This window comes from Nannobrachium achirus (genome assembly GCF_963921795.1).
Source record: "Nannobrachium achirus genome assembly, chromosome: 9".
In the NCBI taxonomy this organism is placed as follows: Eukaryota; Metazoa; Chordata; class Actinopteri; order Myctophiformes; family Myctophidae; genus Nannobrachium; species Nannobrachium achirus.
The window spans coordinates 28181043-28206388 of NC_137818.1; the positions used below are offsets into that span (position 1 = coordinate 28181043).

The window sequence follows — 25346 nt, forward strand, 5'->3', positions numbered from 1 at the left end:
AAGAAACAAAACAAATAAAGTGATGCACTGCCTTGCAATCGAGTCCGGGGGAGACACTTCAGTCTGTGAACGAGGCATGCCCACAGCAAAGTAAATATATAAACCAAGAATTCCAACTAATTAAAAACAAAATGCACACGCAAAAATCAACATACAAACGAAAATGAATGAAACAAGTAGTTAAATAAATCAGAAACATCTGTATGAAGAAATCCAAATCAGTGTGTTTTAGTATGAGCTTTAAATATTGTCAGCAAAAAAAGAGGAAAGTTTTTTTTATGCAAAAGTATCAAAGTAAAAAAACAAAACTAAAACTGAATCTCAGATGCCATTGCTACGGTATGAACAGGGTCCTAACGTGTTTTTGCTAACTTCTTCCCGTATAACGACCGTAGAATTAGGATTTTAAATTAAAAGATACAAATGAAATTCCAAGCACACAAGCAAACTATCGTGAGGCTATTAAATTTTTAACTTTTTATTATTCTTTTCTTTTTTATGGTTTTCTTTTTAAAGGAAGCTGTTCATCAAAGAGCATTTTGTTCATATAGTTATTTTTTTACAGAGGAAAATACTGTACAACCTTTTTTTTCTTTTTCCTTCTTATTCTCAAAACAATATCTGGAGAATCATCTACACACACATCATTTCCCTATATTATGAAGATGTATTTCCAAAGCCAAGTTCAGGACATAATTCATAATTAGGCCTACAATGTCCACGTCCACACCTCTGTCTGTTTTACACATTTGGTGAATAGAAATCAGAAAGGTGGCTTTCTTTGACAGGTTTGTAATTTAGTTTCTACATTATCGGAGCATTGCCATGATCTTGTTGAGAATTGATTTATAATCACAGTTCATATTAGTGTTTCTTGACAGGTCGCCATATTTTCAGCACCCCCCTCCCCTTTTTTTCTTTTTACAGTTGTTATACCATACCGTCCAATGACAGAAGCAAATAAAACCAGTCTTTAAATAAACCACAGAACAACAGTTCTTTGTCACACTAACATCTATTTGTGCATCAAAGCAAAACAAAAAAAAAAGTGAAATAAAACATCTTAAAGCAAAATTCCCTGTTAAAAGATATATGTCATATTTCTTCCGAAGGTAAAAATGAACCTAAAAAGTGCAATAACACCCTAAAAATGTCTCATTGGAAGGTCACATAAATATTAAATAAAAACCGTTAAGCCTAATTCATGTTCCGCAGTGTGATGGTGTCGTCTCTTGCCGACAAGAATTGATTTTCAGTTCACGTCTTCAAATCGCTTCTTTGTCATCAAGTGACGCCGTCACGCCACGGAGCATAAACTGATCTTTACAATAGGAGCTCAACCACAGCCAGAGTGAATGGAAAACAAAAAACAACGTTTTTGGGTCTGTACATTTTCAAACACAAGCTCCCTGACACCATCACCCCACGTCATCCTGTCTGCCGGTCCATTTGACCCCCCCGCCGCTGCTTGGTCATCAGCCATGACCCCTCGCCCTCTTACCAATCGATATGCATCTTACTTAACAACACAACATGGAAAACGAAAACTCGATGCAATGATGCAAAACGGTAACAAAAATATATATTTTTTTAAATATATGATCCGTGTATCTCTAGTCGTCGTCACCGTCAGGCGTCAGCTAATAGAAAAGTGCACACTCCTAGGGTTGATACCCTCACAAAAACATGCACGTAATCCTGGTCTCAATAATGCCTCCCCCTGGCCAGCCGGGGCGCCTGATGGAGGGGAAAGGAACTGGTTGGAATAACGTGTTCCTTCCACGCGCTACGTCCAAACCAGGGAAATCTCCACTGTCAGGTGAAAAGAAGCAACTTGGACTCCTCATGCATAGAAGGAAGCATGAGGTCAGTCCGTTGTCTCCCCAGGCGCGGCAGAGGGAGAGCAGAGCCCAGGATTACATAGGCAATTAGCACTGGGTGAAAAAATGGGTTACAAAAATTGTGGGATAAAAATTAAGTAAAAAAAAAAAGAAAAGTGCACACTACCCATTACACAAACTTGATTCCTCAACAGGGGTGGGCGAGTGGGGGAAATGACATGGGGGAGAGCTTGGTTTTTGGTGCTAGTTGAACAGGTTCTAGCAGAATGTCAAGAGAGGACTGCTTATACACTGATAGCTTGCTCATGAGGTGCGAGTCGATGCCCCATCTGCAGCCGAGACTGACCGCGCAGTCACTGGTCAATTCTACATTTCATTGAGAACATAACAATAAATACCTTGCAAAACGTTGGAGAGAGGTGGGCACAGGCTAAAGCAAAATGCTAACCCTTTGCTCTCAAATGTGTATTAATAATAATAATAATAATAATAATAATGTTACAGAAAAATGATCAAATGTTTGAACACATTCTCTTTCATAATTTCTCCTTGGTGATCCATGTCCCTTTTTACACCAGGGCCCCACAGTTCATGTTGACTGGACCAGCTATTTCCTTTTGTATATCAACATCCTCTCTCTCATACACACACACGCGCACGCACACACACTTACATATATAATTATATAGAGATATTTTGTTTTTCTTTTTGTTTTCTTTTTTCCACACAAAAAAGTGAAAACAGAAATAAAATAAATTAAGTCAAACATGCACGCACACAAAAAGACTGATGTGTAGTAAAATGTTTACATTGCTGCCCCGTGTGTAAAAGAGGGCCTAATTCTTTGTGTCTCCGTTCATTTTTTCTTTTAATGCATAATTGAATTAATAATGTTGGTCATCTTGTAAACATCATAATAAATCATTTTGGGCCGTCATTTCTCCGTGTTTTTATTTTTTTGTTGTTGAGTCTATGAACATGATAAATGAGGCCGCTTTATTTTCTGTTTGTTCCTAGTACACAGGGTTCATCATGTTTGTTCCTAGAACACACACAGGGTTCATCTTCACTTCCTACAGTCTGTCTGTATTATTATTATTCTTTCAGGGGTCGTCACCCTCTGGCTTTTCCAGTTGGGAAGCGTCAGTGTGGTTAACGGAAGCACCGAAACTCTCGCCATTGTCCTTTTCGCCGTCAGGCTCTGGCATCGAATCTTCATATGAGTCAGTGTTGAGGTCCTCCTCCGCCTCCTCCTCCTCCTCCTCCTCTTCCTCCTCCTCCTCCGGGTTGGCCTCCTCCTCTGGCGACATGTCGTCTTCGGCGTCGCCAGACGTGCCCGTGGTGTCGTCCTGCCGCGCCGACAGCCCCGGCGGCGGGGTGGGGTTTGGACCGGGGGCCGCGGACATGGTGGAGTGGTGGTGGTGCATCTTCTTGCTGAGGTCCAGTGAGTCGCTGAGGCCCAGACCGGCCGCGTTCTTCAGGAAGAACAGCGAGCTGCTGTTTTCTGTGCCCAGGTTGAGAGAGCTGTCCAGGCTGACTGAAGGCGGCTGGTATGGGTGGGGGTTGTACTCAGAGTGCATGCTGACCGGAGGGTAGAGCATGGAAGGAGCATTGGTGGTGTGGTGGTTGTGGCCGATTCCATGCAGGCCACCGGGAGAGGAAAGACCCAGAGAAGCCGAGGAAATCGCCGACACGCCGCCACCGAGGTGGTGGTGCGTCATTTCTTGGTGGGGGGACACGGATGGCAGCTCTCCCCGCTCCTGTTTCTCGTGCTTGCGCTTGTGGGAGTCCATCTGGGACATGCCCACCACAGTGTGCTTGCACTCTGGGAAGGTGCAGTGGAAGTGCGAGCACTTGAGCTTGTACTTGCAGTCGGCCACCTCGCAGTCTAAGCTGGAGCTGAACTGACAGAAGCCGGCGGCGGTGATCACGTCTTGTTTGCCGTGGTGCTTGCGGTGGGCCGTCACCTTGGTGCTGTCGGTGCAGCGGAAGCCGCAGCGGAGGCAGTGGAAGTGGGTGCTGTTGCCAGAGAACTGGCAGTCAGGGAAGTTGCAGCTCAGCGAGGACTTGAAGCGCTTGAAGTCGTCCAGCACGAGGTTGTCCACGCGGTCGTGGTGCTGCGCGTGCTTGTACATGTGGGTGCGGCCGCAGAACTTGTAGCCACAGTTCTCACGCGTGCAGTGGTAGTGGGTGACCTTCAGAGAGAACTGGCAGGTCGGGTCCTTGCAGTCCTCATACAGGTCGTATCGGCGGAAGCCCTCCAGCATCATGCCCTCGTCCAGCATCTTGCGCGACGAGGCTGTCTTGCGGCGTTTGCCGAAGGGCGACATGTCCTCGATGATCCAGAAGCGTTTCTTGGCGCCCGCTGCCGTGGGGATGGAGATGGTATTGCCTAGAAATGGGGAACAAATAAAAAGCACGTCAGACAAACATGACTGGTCAGAGCACAGTGCAAACTCTAACTACAACAAGCAGTTGCCTCCTTACTCAGCCAGAAGTGGCTAATGGCTGAGTAAGCAGCGAGATTCTTAATTCCCACAATGATTAAAGGAGAGGGAAAATGACAGATTTGCTTGGCTGCTAAAAGGAACATGACACTTTTACAGGGTGTCTACCGCCTCCAAACGGAGGCGGAGCTGTTGGTCTTAACTGCCCACTCTTATCTCCATGTTGCTTTTTACGAGGGGTGCCCACCTTCTGCAGCACCCCTGGGGTCACCGCTAATGATGTGATCCCTGTTCTGCATGACAGGAAGCAGTAGGCCTCGATAAAACTTGAGGCGTGATTAAAATAAGAGGCCGGTGATGCAGTCTTTGTTAATGGAGGCTAAACAAGGCCAAGGCTTTGGGACTACAGGTGCTGAATTTACGGCACTGACTCCAAAGCCCAGCAAATTCCAATAAAGTGGAATGCTACCTTATAGTGTGACGAACGCATACATGATGTAATTACATAAAAATTTGCTCTGTGACATTTTGTCCTGTGTTATTGTACCCACCACAGGTAAGCATGCACAAGTTGTTTCCCTAGAGGTGGTTTCAGTTTTTGCATGCTTTGGGAGTCCTTGGCTCTCCATAAAATATTTGTCAAATAATATTGGATAAGACAGTAGAATATAGTACTGGACTGGATTGAGAATGACAGGCTGCAGTGTTGGATTTGCACCGGGGATAAGTACCTGCAGCATCCTGTACTATAGGGACGTCATTTTTAACCGGAGACGGAGTGGCAATGATGGGGCTGAAAGCTGGTGTGTTGGTTGGCATGACAACACTCCGAGTGGCTCCCAGAGAGGCGCTGAGCAGAGAGTATGACAGACAGGATGGAGAGAGGAGGTACGGGAGTGAGGTAAGGGGAGGTCGGAGGAGAGCGGGAGAGAGAGATGGGGCCTGGGACTGATGGAGGCCATGATGAGAGGCGAGGACAGAAACAGAAGTAGGAAGTGGTGGAGGTGGTGGTGGTGGAGGTGGAGGGGGTGGAGGAGGAGGTGGTGCGTGTTGGGGAGCGCTAGTGTCAGCAGGGGTGGAAGAAGCAGAAGAAGTGGTGACGGGGTAGCCTTGTCCTGGAGAGACAGGTTGACCAGGGAAAGGTGGAGGAGGACAGACACAGAGGGGAGACACAAAACACAGAGGATCCAATCATACACACAGGGATGGGAAGTAAAAAGAAGGGGAAAGATAAGAGAATGATACAAAATGAAGCCCAATCAAGACAAGTAACCCCCAACAACCAGCCAAAGCAACAATGATGAGAGTAGTGGATTGTATTAGCAACAAATGGAGAACCATGAAAAATCATATGAATGATGGCAGGCTCAGATTTTGGAGGAAAAAAAAGAAAAGAAAATGTGTGTCCGTTCAATAGTTTTAAGAAATAGGACCTTTGCTTAACGTCATCGTTTCATCACAGTTTCACACAGTACAGGATACAGGATGTTTTAAGGCTGACCAAGCAGATAGAGATGTATTATCCGCATTTTAAACTAAATTCCATAACTGCAGAATATAGCCTGTGAAATAACTCGTCTGGACGTAACAATAACTGAATTGTTTCACCGTGGATTATGATGTATGAAAAATGAATTGACTAATGATGTATACTGTAACCAAAATCGGTCTTGCACTCTTTCCTTCTTAGGAAAGGCTTCTCAGATCTACCTGCTGACACTTTTAAACACATTTAAAGTCCAATATCATCACTGTTGGGCATAAACCTTGCATCTATTCAACTTTATATGTTTTTTTTTTTTTTTTTTTTTTTTTACTTAGAAAGAGAAAGTGGTTAAGTCTGTTTTGGGGTTCTAGATATAACCAATGAAAAGTTTGTGACTAAATAATACCTTTTACATTTTCTTTCTTTTTGGAAAAGTATCATATTTGGACATAGTGACATTCAAGGTTTCCACCTGACAGCGACAATGTAGTGGTATTCCACAGAAAAGAAGACCATATATAGCGCCTATCAGTGGTGTAAAGCAACTAAGTGCATTTACTTACATAAGTAGAAGTACTGTACTTAAAGGAGTAGTTCACCACTTTTCAACCTGTCTTCATATAATAGGTCCTCACTATTGTTCATGATAAAATATCACAATTTTTTTCTACTCAGTCCAAGTCTCCTAGGAGAGCTGTGGGAAGTTCAGAATCCATCGTCTTGTGACATCATCATTTTCCCAAAAAAAAAATTAATCAATATTTTTGAAAAAAATATTTAGATTTTTATTATCGCGAGAACAATGGCTTCCACTTTAAAATTGCAACTTTTCAGGAATAGAAAGCCTGCAGTTTCTATAAGCTGGATTGGCAATCGATGATGTCACAAGACTATGGGTTTCTGACCTGCCCACAGCCCTCCCATGAAAAAAAAAAAAAAAAAAAAAGAAAAGCTATTTTTGAGTGAGGACCAATTATATGAACATAGGTTGAAAAGTGGTGGAGTACCCCTTTAAGTACACTTTTTTGTAATATTTATTTTCTTTACTTGAGTATTTCCAATTTCCAATACTTTTTACTTCTACTCCACTACATCTCGGATCCAAATATTGTACTTTTACTCCACTACATGTATTTGAAAACTTTAGTTACTAGGCTATTTGAAAATAACCGATCTACAAGCTCACAAAGCGTCGCATCACGACGCATCGCGACGCATCGCGACGCATCGCAACGCATTGTGAACTTTTGCTACTTTCATACTTTTACTCAAGTACATTTTGAATTCCGGACTTTTACTTGTAACAGAGTATTTCTATAATGCAGTATTGATACTTTTACTTCAGTAAAAAAAAAATATATGGAGTACTTTTTTCCACCACTGGCGCCTATATCTGCGTACTAACCTGCGGGGGAGCCTGGCCCGGGGGTGCTGGTGCAGCTGCGGTCCTGGTTGGAGGACTCGGAGGACAGGCCCAGGGGGCTGCCTCCACCCATGTAGTCCATGTAGTCGTCCGTCTCATCCATCAGGTTGGAGTAGCCTGAGGTCATGCTGTGGAGGCCGGAGGCTGATGCCATGCCACCGGACATGTGCTGCATCTCATCTGCCCTGTGGCCATGGGGCATCACCTGGGAGGCACAAAGGGGGCACAGTGTGTTTAGCATGGGCAAAGCCAGATACAATGTAGATTATACCAGTAAGACTCCCTAATCGGGAGATAAGCGACCGTTGGTCGCTTATCTCCACAAATAGGCCAAAAGTTTGTTTTACCAATTATCAAGACATACGGGCAGTTGACAGTTTGCCATGGTTACTCATTGAAGTTGAATCTCCATATATGGAGACATAAGTTGCTCATACCATAGCAACCATGTTTTTTACAGGGCCTGGGATTGATGACATCAGAAATCTCCATATATGGGCATGAAAGGGATTTTGTTTCTGGAAATATGTCTGTGGGGTGCCACATTTGGAATAAAACACTTACATCACACATCTGGATATCCATACAGCCCATCTAGTTTGCCTGTGTCCATTTATGCCCATATATCTGATGACATTGGGACACTGATCTCCATATATGGGCATAAAACTTATGTTAATTAGTAAAGCCTGGGGATCTCCATATATGGGCATAAGGGGTACCCTAAAAGGGCATCATCTGGGAATAGCAAATATAGTTATCCTAGAAAGTGAAAATCTTACATCAAAGGCCATAACTACCTACATACCACCATACTGCATTCCTCATTCAACTACCTACCAGTAAGATGCCTATAGGGAGAAAAGCAAAGGGCGAGGTTGCACCATTTCTTGGTCTTCTGGCCAGTGATGTATATCGGACCATTTAACCATATATGGAGACATCTGGTACCCAAAGATATTCACAGATATGGGCTTAATATTGATGACATAAGGGATCTCCATATATGGGCGTAAAAGGGATTTGGTTCCCCTGGCATCACAGGGATCTCCATATATGGGCATAAAATAGATTTGGTTACCCTGGCAACACGGGGATCTCCATATCTCCATATATGGGCATAAAAGGGATTTGGTTCCCCTGGCATCACAGGGATCTCCATATATGGGCATAAAAGGGATTTGGTTCCCCTGACATTACAGTGATGTCAGTGGCTGGTTCTACAGAGGGGATCTCCATTTATGGGCATAAAAGGGAATGTATGTATGATGATGTCAGATATCATAGACGTCATAGGACTTTCACATAACGAATAACTGAGTAAGCATGTAAACCCGTAAAATCTATATTTGGGCATGGCTGATTTATGACCTCATCATGATGACACGAGCAAACACAGCTGAATTGTATAAATGATCAGTGCAGAAACCAACAGAAGTATTTGACCAAGACTCTTCGATTTAAACATCAACAAAGGTGTGACGTTTGTTGATGGTCACAAAGGTGTGACGGACGGACGGACGGACGGACGGACGGACGGACGGCCGGTGGAGGTTTTCATAGTAAACTGCTCCCTGACGGTCGCAACTAATACTGTATATACTGTATTGCAGGGGTCTTCAACAGGGGGTCCGCAGGGATACTGCAGGGGGTCCCCAAAAAAATCAATTTTTTTATATAGTTTTATAAAAAAAATCTGCTGGCTCTGAAATTATATTTGTTTTTAAATATAAAAAAAAACATTATTCTGTCTCTTTTGAATAGCTTTTATACATGATTATTATGCAATTGACCGATTGTTAGTGATAGATTGATAGTACTGACATTGGTTCTCAGTTAATAAGGTATATTTATAAATGGCAGTGGTACGGCCACTTGTACATGCATGTTTAAAATTAAAGCATTAATATATTAATCTATTTTACTAGCATAGTATCGAATGCACAATAACATGGTATGTTTAAACACATGAAACACAATTTTATACATAATATACAATATATGTTGTAGCCCCACCCCCACCCTACGAGTCCCTGCCCATCTCCCCATCGGTTTGGGGGTCCCTGGCCTGAAAATGTTGACGACCCCTGCTGTATTGCATATCTACCAGTCATTTTAATATAATCATCATACGGTAAAGGCCATTTCAAGATGGTAGCATTTATTTTGTGCGCTTGATTTTCTTTCAAGTAACTGCCATTTGTCTCATGATTAAATCCACACAAAACGCAGCTTTTCAATAAAAGCATCAACCTGGCAGTGGCGGATAGACAATTTTGTTTTAACATGGTCAGTTAAAGGATTCATAAACAGAATATAACCACCTGTTTCCTTGGGTATTTACTGTAGCATTATGTTTGGGACACTTCCGGTAAACTTGAAAAGCAGTGTTTCTCAAACACTGTGCCTGGGGACCTTTGGTGTGCCCCTGAGAAGGGTCAAGTGTGCCCCTTAAAACTGCTTGAAAGCCAGTATTGTATTTATCATTTTAAAAATGATTTAAACTAGTGAAAACTTTGCGAAGAAACATACAAATTTGAAACTTGGAGATACAAGGTTTCTTCCCGACAGTGACGATATTTACACCCCCATATTATGTTGGTGTGCCCATGGATTCTTGGGACATGAAAAGTGTGCCCATGCAGAAAAAAGGTTGAGAAACACTGTTGTAGAGAACAGCTGACATACAAGCTCACGTTGCGACGCAGATGCGACCGCTGTGAGCTTGTAGATCAACTCGGCTTGCGACGCCGGGAACTGCCACCCAGGCACCCACCTTCTTCGCAACGCACAATGGGACGGTAGAAACTTGTGGATATATATATATTTTCTTTCTCTTTTATTTGTTCAGGTGGTTTGCCAATTTCATTTAATCAGGAGAGAGTAGCCATTTATCAGCTTCAATTTTATAGTGTTCTGGATTTTGTCTGCTTATTTCATTGCGTCATCACTTCCAATTTCACTTGTTTATCCTGTATCCTGTATGAGTTCTCTCTCGTGATTGGATAACATTATATCGACCGGCTTCACCAGGACGTGCTATTTTGCTAAGAGATACGTTATATATAGTTTAATTTATATACATTTATTTGTGAATACATTTTCTCCGTTGACTTTAATTAAAAATGTAACTTTTCCCAAATATGGAGATGGCTGACATCATAGATGTCTGACATCACAGAACACATGAGACTGACACAGTATGTCCATATATGGGCTTTCCAAGATATGGGCTTGATATTGATGACATCAGGGATAGTGTATATGGGCATAAAAGGGACATTAATGTATTAGTGAATACATTTTCTCCATTGACTTGAATGGGGAAAATTCAAATGGTAAGAAATTACCATGTGATTTTTTTTGCGTCACGGCAACCACACTTTCTAGTTTTAAGTTGACATTTTTTGTTTTGAGTCCCACACTTGCAAAATAGTGAAGATGTAATGTGTCTTTCTAGGATATTGATCAATGAATATAATGTTCTTTTCTCCTAGTGTAAACAGTAAATGGATACAGTATTTTGGAACGAATACCCTTCATATGATTTAAGTCACCATCAAAATGAAGTGTTTCCTAGCAGGCACGCAAACAACATTACCTCACCCCACACCAATCTTTCCTAAGAGCGTGTCTTACAGTATGTGAAATGTTCAAAATGGAACAAATAGAACAAGAAATACCACATGTGCACACCTCTCTTCTGCATACTGTACATACCACAGGGCTTAACAATAAAAAAGAAACCTCCATCAAAGCCATTTCAGGTTTCATTTGTCGCTGACTGCAGTGACAGGCTATGACAGGTATTTTCTTTTGCTTTACAAACTGCCAACCCAGGCGCTCGTTATTCTTATTTATACACGTGACTCTAGGAACAGGAAGCATGGTGAAAAATGAAGAATCTCCAAACTTTACTGTACGAGGCATGTCTGTCACATTTGTCACGGGTGTGCAAATTAGGAACTGGGCTTTTTTTTTCTTGCTGATGTACAACGTACAAATTAACCACGATACACCGCCACGTGCTTCCATATACAGTATGTCAAAGAGCAAAAAAACAACCGATCTTCAAGCTCACCGCGCTGTTGAATGTTCTTCTATATTCACAGAATGTTCTTACATCTTTGTTGAATGTTGGCCTATTATGAAATTCCCAGAATAGGGATACTAGGTCTAGGGTTCATGTGGTTGAGACCCAATCTAAGTGCTCCCTTTTGAGCACTTACTCAAGTACTGTACTTGAGTCAACTTTTGAGGTATCTACTTTACTGGAGTATTTCCAATTTTCAGTACTTTTACTCCACTACATCTCAGAGGGAAATATTGTACTTCCACTCCACTACAAGTATTGTAACAGGGTAATTCCACATTGCAGTATTGATACTCTTACTTTGGGAAAACATTTAAGTACTTTTTTTCCACCACTGGACATCATCACAGTACTCTACCTGGGATGGAACCCTGTCAAAGTTCTTCCCCAGCATCCGCCTCATGTGTTTGCGAGCATGCGACGTCATCTGGTGCTTGAGCAGGAAGGAGAACTGACAACCGTCGCGGATGCAGTGGAAATGGCTGTTCACTTGGTTATACTTGCAGCCTGCAGAAAAGGAGACAAAGGGGTACGCATGGTAAACAACTCACAATTACACCTGCAAAACTTGGCCGCACAGCCTTTCCTTTCTTGTCTGAACCGTGACGTACTGTGTGTGAAAGCAGCCCAACTCAGTTAGTGACACGGTGTGACAAAGTGTGATGAGATCAAAATCAAAAGGAAATGCTTTTAGATGTTTTACGTCGTGATGGCACACTGACACGTTGACAAGGCCGGGGACAAAAGAGGGATCGCATTTCAAAGTGTTTGGGAGTGTTACACGTAGGAGGAATATTAGATCACTCCAGTGTCACACTGAGCAAGTCTGGGGCTTCTGTGGACCAAACCTGTGGAGCTCTTTTATTACTCTGACATGCTTTATTCAATTAGGAATTTACATAAATAAATCCTCATATTCCGTGGGCCAATAATGCACACACCCCTGCAAACCAAAGTAAATATACAATTATTCCCATATTAAATTCATTTTTCAGAATCTCTCCATTGTCGCCCCATCCTTTTGTTCCTCCACGGTGGCGGTTGTCTGTTTCATATTCTTCTGTTCTTTTCCTCCTGTTTTTAAAGCGCTCCGGCTCTAATTGCTTTATGATTTTAAATTAAATGAATGTTCCTTTTTGTGCCTGTTAATCAAATACCATTATATAAAAGCAGGCAGAAATAATTGAAAGAGTAGTATGCTGGGCAGGTGCTAGCATGTCAGTAACCATGACACCCGGTGAAGGGCACAACACGTCTGTGTCATCAAATAGCTTTTGTACACACAATGTTTTAAACACGCAAAGTTGAGCAAATAACAGTAACCCCCGCAACACGGAGGGCCTTTTGTGAGACAGGAACCAGGTAACATCATCGCCTGTGTTCAGTTTAATGTTGCTGCCATGGATACTGGTATAACCCATCAATTCTTTATGACTCGAGTGCTAGCAGTGGTAATCCCTTCAGCCAGCCCCCCCCCCCCCCAACCCAAACAATACAGCCAGGCAGATCAGGCTGGAGACAAAAAACAGCTGTTTAGGCCCCGCTTTTTTGTTTGCTGTGAGTGCGCGTGCTCGTGCGTCTGCATGTGTGTGCGCGCGTGTGATCAGAATAGCTTGTGTAACTGTCTGAAAGGGGGAAAAAAGGAGATCACTTTTAATTTGTGTGTGATGGCAATGGAGGCTTCACAACAGGCTAAGCCAGACAAGCCAGGTAATTAACAAACACAAACCTAATTGCTCATTTCAGAAAGGGGCAAAAGGAAGACGAAAACAGCCTAGATACTGTGTGATGGCAGTGGGACTTGATGGCACAGAATGCGAGCTGCATACATACAGAACTGTACTGCTCACAACAAAAGGTGTATGAGTCATGCAGGCTTGTTTCATGGCATGTGAATTGCTCTGATAGCGTGACATTGCATTTGCCAACACCGGGAGCATCTCCCTCTCCTCCCTCTGTAAACACAGAGAGAGAAGATCCACTCACAAAATCAATCTACATCTCTCTTGATTTCACACCCTTAGCCCATATATCTCCCAATTGGGGAGAGATGGGTGCTGGTGTGTGCGCGAGTGTATGTGTGTAGGGAGGCGGGTGAGGGTACAAATAAAGGAAAAAAGGTGACAGAGATAAGTGGGGGAAAACGGGGCGACCAATACAACTCATGGTAGAAAGAACACTTTGTCTGCGTGTGCTTACCCAGCCTGCCACACTCCTCCCTCTTGGTGAAATATCTAAAGCCGTTGGCGGCACGGCGCTCCGCCTTCTCGTGCTTCTTGACGTGCCAGGGCAGCTTGGTGGTGATGTTGGTGGTAAAGTAGCAGCCTGGCCTCAGACAGTGGTAGTGGCCCCTCATTCTGAACTCGCAGTGCTGGAGCCCGGGGACGAGACAAGACAAAGAGTTTCAAACAAACAGTGGTGGAAAAAAGTATGCACGTTTTTTAAGTAAAATTCCGGAATTCCAAATGTACTTGAGTAAAAGTATGGAAGTGTTGACATCAAAATGTACTTCAAGTACCAAAATTTAAAATACGAAATGTTTGAATATAGATGGTCTACAAGCTCACAACGCGTCGCGATGCAGCGCGTTGTGAGCTTGCAGATCGGCTATTTTCAAATAGCGTAGGTATAAAATAGAGCTAAAGTGGTTAATGTATGCTTTATAACATTATAATTTTATATCTGCAAACTAACTATAAAAAAAAGAAAAAAGTGGAGTAAAAGTACAATATTTGGTTCCGAGATGTAGTGGAGTAGAAGTAAAAGTATTGGAAATTGGAACTCAAGTAAAGTACAAATACCTCAAAACTGTTCTTAAGTACAGTACTTAAGTAAATGTAGGTCTACTTAGTTACTTTACAACACTGCAAACAAACATCATTCAAAATCATTTAACCACTATCAAACCTGCCGTGCGTATTTTGGGGACGTTATTATAGGCAAACATTTTCAGACATTTTCAAAAACAAATAAAAAAACTGCGAAGATAGCTTATCTACAAGCTGTTGAGATGAGATCAGCTATTTTCATGCAAGGCCATTGTATGACTAAGTAAAACATAGGGCTTAAGTGGTTAAATGGTTTATAGTAAGTTCAGTCACTGCAATCTCTTGTTCACAGAAATTAATATAGGATGTTACATTTAGAATGAGTTTTATTCCCTTTTTAGCATTTTGCCATATTTATACCATAATTACCTTACATTCACATTATATTTACATTACTACTGCATCGTGAACATAGAAAAAAAAAAAAAAAAACATTGAATGCCTTTCAAATCATTCCTTTATGCACATTTGGGGAGGGTCCCATATATCTAAGCAGGCCAATTCTTTATTATTTAGTCTAGACTGCTTTTTCCCATGAACCCCTCCTTTTTGAGCGGTGGTAGCCGCTCCTGTGATTCGCTTTCAAGATGTTACTGGCCGTGTATGTCTGTCGCCTGCCGTGTATGTCTGTCGCCGGCCATACCTCTCCTGACCACACACACAGACCACACACACACACACACGTTAAAGGAGGGGCGCTATTGAGCAGGGCAGGCAGACAACACACTCTCTCTCTCTCTCTCTCCCTCTCTCTCTCTCTCTCTCTCTCACACACACACACACACACACACACACACACACACACACACACACACACAGCGCAACGGTGGGGGCTTGAGTGTGGGGAACACGCACCACTGAGGCAGACAACACACACTCTCTCTCTCTCTCTCTCTCTCTCTCTCTCTCTCTCTCTCACGCGTTGGTCAGGGACCGCGTTGGTCAGGGACGTGCAGAGAATGTTAAGAGAGGCAGGGGCTGACATTTCTAAAAGGGCCCTTTGGTGGACAATTCTCTCTTAAAAAGGCAGGGGCTCAAGCCCCGTTTGATGTCTGTGTGCACGTGCCTGACGACTGGCGTTGGTAAAAGCAAGAGCAGTATCATCGCATCGTCTATGCGAAGCGTGGAACAACCACGATGTGAAACGAGCAATTATAATCACACCAATGGATTATGTTTTCCTTTGAACCAAATTAGGTAGTCTACAGAGGGACGGAGGGAGTTTTACCGTGAACGTGGCTGCGTGCAGGCAGACTCGTGAGAGAAGAAATCCATGCTTTACACAGTGTTTTCGGTGGAGAAGTCTCGTAAACAGTCTGCCTTCCCGTCCCTACCAAATGAGTCGCCCGTTTCAGCTTGACTCGTTATCATTCTGAATCAATTAAAGTTACATTGTGTGAAACGTGAGCACGTTTAACTCAAGAGGCAAAGCACTGTCTGCTAGGCGGAGGACGGTCAGTGTAGGGAAAGTTCAGTAGCTGGAGGTTTATTCTTCGCTGTATGTCGGTGTCGCTAAACAAGCACCCTTTTAATTAATCTACAAGCCCACAACCTATTGGATCAGTGACGCATTGTGGACTTGTAGATCAGCCCACTTTTGCAGCGGCGAATGGAGACTTCTGCCTCGTGAGACCAGCCACATTTTAACGTTACACGCGAGAAGTGCTGCAGATTTGTTGTTTTAATTAAATATAAATTAATTCGAAGCTCTGTCTAGGGGTTGGTGGGTAAACCACCGCTCAGTTCACACGGGTGTGATTTTTTTAACATGTCTGTACACTGCCATCTGTTTGCGGGCCCTGACTCCCAGAGGAGTGGGCCAAATAAGATCCGCTCAGTTCAGGAGGGGGAGGAGGAGGATAGAGGGGCTCTTTTTGAGAGAGGGGTGATTTTCGACACATTAATGAATTCATTTAAATGGTTTTCCAAATACGGGCTCGCGAGAGCAGGCGGGGGGCTGCCATTTAGGTTTCATTTGCGAAGCATTCCCCTGATTTTTGCCCTATTCCAGACAGCCTTGTTTACTGTGCGGGTGACAATGATTTATTGGGTAATATCAACTAAATTGGCCTTTTCTGAGAGGAGAATGCGGCAGTCAAAATGACATCATTGACATATAAACAGGCATTACGGGGGTGAGTCGACTGTCTTCTTCAGCGGAGATGGAAGACGGCAGGAAGCGATTGTGAAAGCCTTGAGTCAAATAACCTCAAATACAGGTCTAATAGATAGCATACTTCATGCTTAGAAAAACTCTGCGATATGACAGTTTGGTGATTCAGCTCCAAGCCCGCAGAGCCTGAGGCTCAAGTTATCAGCCATATCACCCACCTGGTTGGGACAGAGACACTGGAGAGAGTAGTAGGAGAACTGGTCACGGACATTGATCAGGTTGTTGTTGGGGTTTATGTGGTCCAGGCAGTGGGATTCGGCCTTGCCGGCAGTCTTGCACACATACTTGCAGTTCCCAAACAAGCAGTGGAAGTGGAACTTGTTGGAGTACTTGCAGTCCGTGGCCAGACAGGGATCACTGGACGGACAACAGTGAAAAATGTAGATTTGGTAAAATTAAACAGAACAATGACGATGATGCACAACAGACACGGACGTAAGGCTGTCACGATTAGGACATTTTACATGACGATTAATTGTCACTCAAATAATTGCGATTAAGGATTTTATTGTGTTTTTTACATTTTGTGTTTGGCTTTCAGGCTTTGAAGTTGCACATGGCAGATATGCCGCCATAAACGATAGTGGAAATAGCCGATCTACAAGCTCACAACGCGTCGCATCGCGACTCGTGAGCTTGTAGATCTGCTATTGAAAATGTTTGAAAATATATGAACATTTTTCAACATGGAAAACGATTATGACGATTATGCCAAAATAATTGCGATTATGTCAAATAATTGCTATAAGACAATTATGTAATAATCGTGACAGGCCTGCGCGGACGTCTCTCTTACTTTTCCTGGAACTGCAGGAAGCCAGGTTTGACCTGTGGCTTGGCGTTCTCCAGAGAGGTGGTGGCCAGGGGGGAGTTGGCCGGCATGGAGGCGGGCATCTGGGGGATGCTGCCCGTCAGCTGCTTCCAGGCCAGCAGGGAGGGAGGAGGGGACCCGTAACCGCCGGTGGAGGTGAGGTTGGCCATGTCCATGGAGGGGTTGCTGGCCATGGAGACCGGGGCAGCGGGCTGCATGACAGCTCCGTCGCTTCTGGACTCCCTGGCTTCGCCAAAGCTCTGATCCTCCGTCTTCACTTTGGATCGGATGTGAAAGCTAGGAAAACACAACAATGCTTTAGGCTAGAGTCTTTTTCAGTGGTGGAAAGAAACTATGTACATTTACTTACAGTAAGTACTGTACTTAAGTACACTTTTGAGCTACTTGTACTTTACTGGAGAATTTCCAATTTCCAATACTTTTACTTCTACTCCACTACATCTATATTCCAAATATTGTACATTTACTCCACTACATTTATTTGAAAAATGTAGTTACTAGTTTCTTTGCAGATATACATTATAATATTATAAAACATACATTAACCACTTTAACCCTATTTTATACCTTGGTTATTTGAAAATAGCTGATCTACAAGCTCGCGACGCGTTGTGAGCTTGTAGATCTGCTATTTTCAAACACATACATTTCCAATTCCGGACTTTTACTTGTAACAGAAGATTTCTATATTGCAGTATTGTGAGTACTTTTTTCCACCACTGGTATTTTTTTTGCCTGCTCGGAATCAGAAATGACTTCCTTTGACAGTAAAACGCTGCAACACTAGCTGTACAGGAATAGCAGCTTGTAGCTGTACAGGACTTTGTCTGAGTAACGCTGGTGTGATAGTATTGTATGAATACTCATTTGGTAATAACACTGCTAATGTATTTCGCATTTTGTACAATCAGGACAGTGCAGGATTTCAATTTCAGTTTAATCAATAAAGCCAAAAGCTGGACTGTGCTCGACAGTGCCATAATTAGCCTTTTGTGCTGGTAATCGAGCTATGAGACAAACTGTTGCTTCTCACTTAGCATGTTTGATGGCTCCATCCACAGTGCTGAAGAGCGCCCCGCAGTCCTCCACCAAACAATGGAAATGCACTTTGTGCAGAAAATCACACTGAGACTCGCAGTAGTCCTCTGTGTCAAACCTTAACAGAGAGGCAGAAACATGGGGGGATGCTGTAAATAAATAAGAATCTTCATGCTCAGATAAATAATGAATACCAAGAAGAGGGCTGCTTGGGTGAAAATCCACTTATGTGTCAGCATAACGCTTGCAGGAGCACGTCATTCTACTTAAATTCCCCTAACGCAATACAAGATTCTCTTCATTTTGTGGGGCTTTTGGGGTGTGAAGAATAGTGTTTACTCAACCAGCTTTCGATTTTAGCAGTGCAAGTTATGTTTCTGTCTGTCTTTTTTCCTCAAAGAAACAACTACACTACTGTCAGTGTGGTAAGTGAATCAAAGCCTAACAGTGAGTAAAAAGCTCCTTCCTGCAGGGGTGTCACACTGGGCCCTGGGTACTAGCATTCACTCACATTTTGTGCTTTAACTATTGAAAAATAGCAGACATACAAGCTCACAGTGCGGCACCGAGTGCCACGCTGCGAGCTTGTAGACCTGCTATTTTGGAAAAATCTTGAATATTAGTGCAGTGTCTGAATATTTCAAATCCTTCTTAGGTTTTTGAAAAACCTATGTTTCAATGTCAGTGGTGCTCAAACATTTTCATGTGAAGGACCCCCAAAATGATATGTATTTGGCCACGGACCCCCATCTCAAAATATTTAGTTCCAGGGTCCCCTCCAGAAGCAAAATTTGAGTTACAAATGTTCACTTAAAAAGTACATATATTCAAAGATTTGCACACATTTACACGACTTTTCGCTGTGAGCTTGTATATCTGCTATTTTTCAAAAGCTAAATAATTAAGGCCCCCCTCCACCTTGGGCCCTGGTAACTCAGTCCCACTCCCCTCCCCCCTTGTGACGCCTCTGCCTTCCAGTACCTGCGCAAGTATGTCCTCCATATCTCAGAGGGCTTGTCTGGCCTCTTCATGACTCGGCACATATACTGCGGTAGCTCCGAGGCAGCAGATCCCTGGCCGGCCTCCAGCTCTGACTTCAGGTTCATGGCGTTGAACAGGGCAGGGTTCACCTGTGACATCTGGGGAAGCACACAGCATAGAAACCAACAGCTGAGCACAGGTTAGGCTAGACACACACACGCACACGCACGCACGCACGCACACACACACGCACGCACGCACGCACGCACGCACGCACGCACACACGCACACACACCCAAAGGCACATGTCAGTGCCTGTGTTACCACACACACACACACAAACCAAATGACTTGGCAAAGCAAAAAAGCTCAGACGCATTTGACAAACATCCGGGCTTTTGCCTTGAGCACAGGCCAAGAGCACGTGCCAAGCATCCTCAGAGGGCAATTGAGAGCTGCGCCGTCTCAGAACGGGAGCCCCTGAAAGACGGCTGACATTACGAACGAACGCTGTGGGACGGAGGTTCAACAACTGCCTTGTGGAGTAGCAACTACACTTGTCAAAGGCAATGAGAGATTGGTGTAGGAGGAGACTCAGCCAGTTAGCCATCCAGAGGGGGAAAAAATAGAGGCTGATCTGTCTTTAAATCATCAAGGTAATGGAAACCACCCGGCACATTTGTATCAGTCAAAGAAGATGTATGATTAAAACAATGTCCACTTTAATCTTCACAAAAACACACACGCTCAAAGATCCCTACGCTAACATTTACCCGTGATAAAAAATGAGGGTGATGGCTTCCTCTTTTTTTTTCTCCGCTGACTTTTTAATCAAATAATTTACAAACTCCATAAATAAATACAGAGCGAGCCCAGGGAAGAAAAAGGAGAAAGGAGGATATAAAAAAATGGACGGCAAGTTCAAAACAGCTCATCAAAAAACAAACATCTCTATATATCTGGCATGGCACCCGGCTCCTGCTTCATTATATTAATTTGTGAGAGGTGCTGTGAAAATTACACCGTATGAAAAATGGCTGGAAAATTTAAATGATACAAACTCATCTTATTAGCGGTGAAACATTAAAAAACAAACAGGCCCCTCCGCGTCCCGCTAATTTGTCTTGGGATGAAAAGCGTTTGATGGATGGATCTTACCTTATTCATAAGCGAGGATAAAAGAGATGTATTCCCCGGTACAGGGTGTCCGTTTGATTCATTACTGGAACAAGGAAAATGAACAATGTTTAGTCAAGATTTGCATGAGAACAGTAAATATTACTATTTATCACGCAAGGTGTGCATATATAATGAAGAAGAAAAATGCTGGCTTCTCAAGAAATGAGATCCGCTGTAAGTTAGAGGGAAGATTGGAGTTGAAGATTTAGGTAAACATCCCTCTCAAACAGAAATTGAGAAATATGTTGATGGGGATCATAAATTGATATGTAAATGTATCCAACTGTAATGGGTTTGACAAAGCTATGCATATACGCTGCCAAACATAGTCCTTTTCTATACAAATAAACTATCAAGGTTTCTTAATTACTTTATTTCTTTATGTATTTTTACTTAAGAGTCCTATGTACGTAAAAATAAAACAAGAGAGTAAAACGATGAGACACAAAGTGAGAAATATAGAATATGTGTTGTCCTCTATTGTCGCACTGTACTCAACATTCCATTGTGAGTAGGTCATTCATTTTATGGTGATAAATATTACTTCCATTGGCTACTGTCCTGGGCAAATGAAGCGATTTTTGGTATCTTGGTAATTCAACAGAGCATTTGAATTCCCCAGGTGCTCATACCTGTTGTCCTTCTTGCTCAGGTCCAGGCTGTGCTCTTGCATGGAGTCGTGGGTGGGGGCCTCCATTGGCTCCTGCTTCACTTGAACCAGATTGAACCGGCTTGCCGAGCTATGCTGCCCGTTCCCTGAGGACCGCACCAGGGAGAGAGAGAGACGAGAGACAAACAAAGTTGTTGTTGGTCAGCATTATTAGCCTGTGATGAGATCCAATCTGACTTCTGTCCTGGCCCGAAAAGAATACGCAGAGTGATAATTATTGCCAAATTATGTCAGGCCGTCAAGCCTTTTAAATGGTGATTGAGAGGCGGGATATATGAGGGGAAAAGACTTCTTTTTCTGCAGCACTTGTCACAACTCATTTGCTGGGCTGCCTCTTAACTGGTCATTAAGTGAGATGCTAATGCTGAAGGAAAGTGGCAGTCTAAGATTGGTCAAACCCCCCCAGCCCCCCTTTTCCACCTTCCCCGGCTCCTCGTTGGCCTGACAACGGACGGCAGGCAGTGCCACTGAGCATGCCCACGAGGAACAGGGGGGGCTATGTTGGTCAGATTGGAGCTGACAGCCAATCAGATTGGTTCAAATAGCGTGACCTCTCGATCACATTCTCCTCTGAATAGGTATTCAGCGGACGCCCGACCGAGTGAGGAGGAGAGGAGTGCCGAAATTAAATAAATAAAGAGGCAGGGAGAACGAGGTGGGGTAGAAAATGCTGACAGGAAGGTGAGTCCTTCCCCCACCCTGCACCGTCCCCCAATCCCCAAGTGATTGAAATATTAATTTGCCCTGGGGCTGTACAGAGAAAGCTGGGCTTTTGGTAGACAGTAAGTGGAGTTTTATTAAAATAGAAAAAAAAATAATAATAGTAGTGAGGGAGGAGGGACAGAGGGACCTGCTGTATAGCCTCTCAGCCAGTGGGAGACCGGAGTGCATAAGCTGTGATTGGTTTGGTAGTGTTGGGGGTGGTGGTGTTGGTGTTGGGGGTATATTGTTTAGGAAATGGGGGGCTGGTGGTGATGAGGGATAGTGACAGGCAAGGTCATGGGCAACCAAGTGTGTGCCCTTGGCCCTCAGCCTGGTGAGGCCCCTGTTCTTTTCTTGCTAAAGGAGAACAAGACTAGCCTACGTAGGGGGAAATGTAACCCCCCCCCCCCCTCCCCACCCATGCTATAAGATGACCCAGAGACATATCAGCTAGAATAGGAGTGGAAAAGCCAGTCTTGGGCCATGTCAGCTGAACACTAGGAGACGGGGATGTGTCAGTGTCATTGTCGGTTTAGTCTCATAATGGTGAAGATGGAGGGGGGGGGGGGGCAATGGAGGGTGGGGTCAAGGGAAAAGAGTAGTCACACAGTCTTGTGTCTGGTTTGAGGTCATTGGATGCTTACTAAGTCTCCATCCAAGTCATACGCCGACAGCCCCCCCCTACACACACCCCCCGCCCGATAAAAGGGCCACCCAAAATTAACTAGCCAGACAAAAACCTTGCCTTGTCACTGGCAATTACATCAGCTGCAAAACCAAATGAGAGCCCATTATTTCAAGAGCAACTACTCACTATATGATGATTCCACACACCAGCCACCAGGCACAGTCAAGGCATGGAATTCTTAGCGTAATCTGCTATAAGACAGAATATTGGCCGGCTAAGGTGTACGGTACTATAGTGTAAAATAAAATCTGTTTTACAGTTGTACGGTGCTGTGTTTAGTTTTCATCCGTTTCCCAATGAGGGAGAACAAATTAGTTTAACTCAAAGCGGCATCTTTCTGAAAATTATCCAGGAATAATGTACCACTGTGTAATTACTCCGGAAAAGATACAGAGCTTGTGAAAGATCATTTGTACCATGCGTCTAATTAGTAAACCCTTCAGATGCATGGATCTCTGGATAAAAACACTTATGGGGAAATTGGAGTGTAACAGTAATACCATCTTTTTAAAATAATAATAATAATAATAATAATAATATATACACTGTGTGTGTGTGTGTGTGTGTGTGTGTGTGTGTGTGTGTGTGTGTGTGTGTGTGTGTGTGTGTGTGTGTGTGTGTGTGTGTGTGTGTGTGTGTGTGTGTGTGTGTGTGTGTGTGTGTTACACAAACACACAAAATTCTACTGAGAAGCAGAGATGGAAAATACAAAACAGAACACAGCTCACCTATTAAGAGGCAAAAGTTTCACAACCCTCCTGAATAAAACAAACACAACCTGATCTGAAATTAGCCACCAAACAAACTGACAATTTTCTCACATCATTTTAACTGAGAGCTCGAAAACCACTTCCTCTTCGATTTAGCCCCAAATGTCCTGTTCACACAATGTTTCTTTGAAACAAACATGAGAAACTTCGACGAAACAAAAACCTCAAACTCCCCTGCCCTCTATATCATTGCACTCTTTTAGACATCAAGACACAAATGGCAGTATGTGAATGAAACAGGGGAGCTCTTCACATGATGTTTCAACAGCACTGTGGAGCAGGAGCGTCACAAGGGGGGGGGGGGGGGGGGCAGTGGGACTGAGTTACTAGGGCCCAAGGTGGAGGGGCCTTAATTATTGCAATCACTGCAAGCTTGTAGATCTGCTATTTTTTAAAAGTCGTGAAAATGTGTGCAAATCTTTGAATATACCGGTATGTATTTTTAAGCTGACATTTGAAACTCAAATTTACACTTCTGGGGGGTCCCTGGAACTAAATATTTTGAATTGGGGGTCGGTGGCTAAATACATGGTTTGAGAACCACTGACATAGAAACATCAAAATAAAAAATAGCAGATCTACAAGCTCGCAGCGCGGCAATCGGTGCCACGCTGTGAGCTTGTATATCTGCTATTTTTGGAGCGGTGAAAGCGCTCCCAATGAACAGGTATATCCGTGGGTATGTGGCTGGCTGGCTGGCTGGGTGGGTGGGTGGCTGGCTGGCCCTGTCCGTAGCCTGGGCAATACCTTGAGTGGCCACACACAACACACTAGTTAAAGGAGGGGCGCTGTTTTGTGCAGGCCAGGCACACTCACCACTCACTCACAGGCACAGTTTACACTCACTCACTCACTCACATAGGGTACAGCTGCTCAAATTCACCGCTCCACTTCGAACCGAGGTTTGATTTTTCAATAGTTAAGCACAAAATGCGAGTGAATCATTGTACCCAGGGCCCAGAATTTGGTGCGACACCCCTGGGCTCTGGTATCCAGCCGTTGAGCTGGGAGCCCCCCCGCTTCCCCCACTCTGGTACCGGTGAGGCAGACGGAGGAGGAGAAAGGTGGTGCTACCATCTGTGGAGCCCCCCACCCTCAAGTGGGGCTCCATCTCCCAGTGGTGGAAAAAATACTTGAGTAAAAGTACAAAGGTATTGGCAATCGAAATGTACTCAAAGTAGCAAACGTAAAAGTACTCGTTATGCGGAATATCCCATTTCAAGTTTTCAAATGTCGTTTTTTTGTTGTTGAAAATATCAAATCTACAAGCTCACAATGCGTCGCGACGCATTGTGAGCTTGTGGATCGGAAATTTTCAAATGGACGAAATGTATCCACAAGTTTCCGCGGGAGTTTACTGGAGACTATCAGGACCAAACTTCCGGGTTTAACAGCAGACATACAAGCTCACGTCGCGTCGCAGATGCAACCCGTTGTGAGCTTGTAAATCGGCGGCGGAAGATCGGTGCAGACGTCTGCGCAATGCACTATGGGGCGTAGGAAACTCGTGGATATAGGGCTGAAGTGGTTAATGTAGGTTTTGTAATAATAACCCAAATCAAGTTTTCAAATAAATGTAAAAGTAAAAGTACGACATTTGGATCCGAGATGTAGTGGAGTAGAAGTAAAAGTATTGGAAATTGGAAATACTCAAGTAAAGTACAAATACCTCAAAATGATACTTAAATAAGTACAGTACTTGAGTAAATGCACTTAGTTACTTTACACCACCGCTATCTCCTCCGCCCCCCCGTTCAGGGTACCTGGTGGTGGGCCCAGAGGTGGAGCTCCGCCTGACAGCCTGGGCTCAGCCCTGCTCCCCGGAGCAGCTGCCCCGGCTCTCTCCCAGGGCCTGTCCTTCTCCGGGAAGGAATGCCACCAGGCACTGTAATCCTTCCCACCACCACCAAGCGCCCCGGCTTCCGGAAGACGCTCCCCTGTTCTCATCCCCCAATTTACAATCCGCACACACCCCACCTGCTCAGGCTCAGCACAGGAGGCCCCCGAAAGCTTACCGAGCAGAAGACAGCGGCTCTGTAGGACTTTATCAATTTAATGCCATAACTTCATTTTGATTTTCAGGTGCTTTTTTGTTGTTGTCTCAGAGCGATACGACAGACACAATAGACATGGCAATTAACTCCAGTGAGGGAAGGGAAGGGGGGGGGGGGGGGGCTGGTTATGTGAAGTGTGTT

At 43.8% G+C, this 25346-nt stretch overlaps 1 protein-coding gene across 1 annotated transcript in view; it reads right to left on the reverse strand.

Annotated features, from left to right (window-relative positions):
• Positions 1–2944: 2944 nt before the first annotated feature.
• Positions 2945–25346, reverse strand: part of casz1 (castor zinc finger 1) — a gene marked incomplete at both ends in the record, with an annotated part of 60266 nt that continues 37864 nt past the window's right edge. The window contains 11 exons of the mRNA XM_080733692.1: positions 2945–4233; positions 5020–5403; positions 7180–7402; positions 11649–11797; positions 13490–13661; positions 16450–16648; positions 17088–17399; positions 18157–18279; positions 19143–19300; positions 20301–20364; positions 20954–21077. Of these exons, the coding sequence (XP_080589818.1) occupies positions 2945–4233; positions 5020–5403; positions 7180–7402; positions 11649–11797; positions 13490–13661; positions 16450–16648; positions 17088–17399; positions 18157–18279; positions 19143–19300; positions 20301–20364; positions 20954–21077 (3197 nt within the window). The remainder of the gene's footprint in view (positions 4234–5019; positions 5404–7179; positions 7403–11648; positions 11798–13489; positions 13662–16449; positions 16649–17087; positions 17400–18156; positions 18280–19142; positions 19301–20300; positions 20365–20953; positions 21078–25346) is intronic.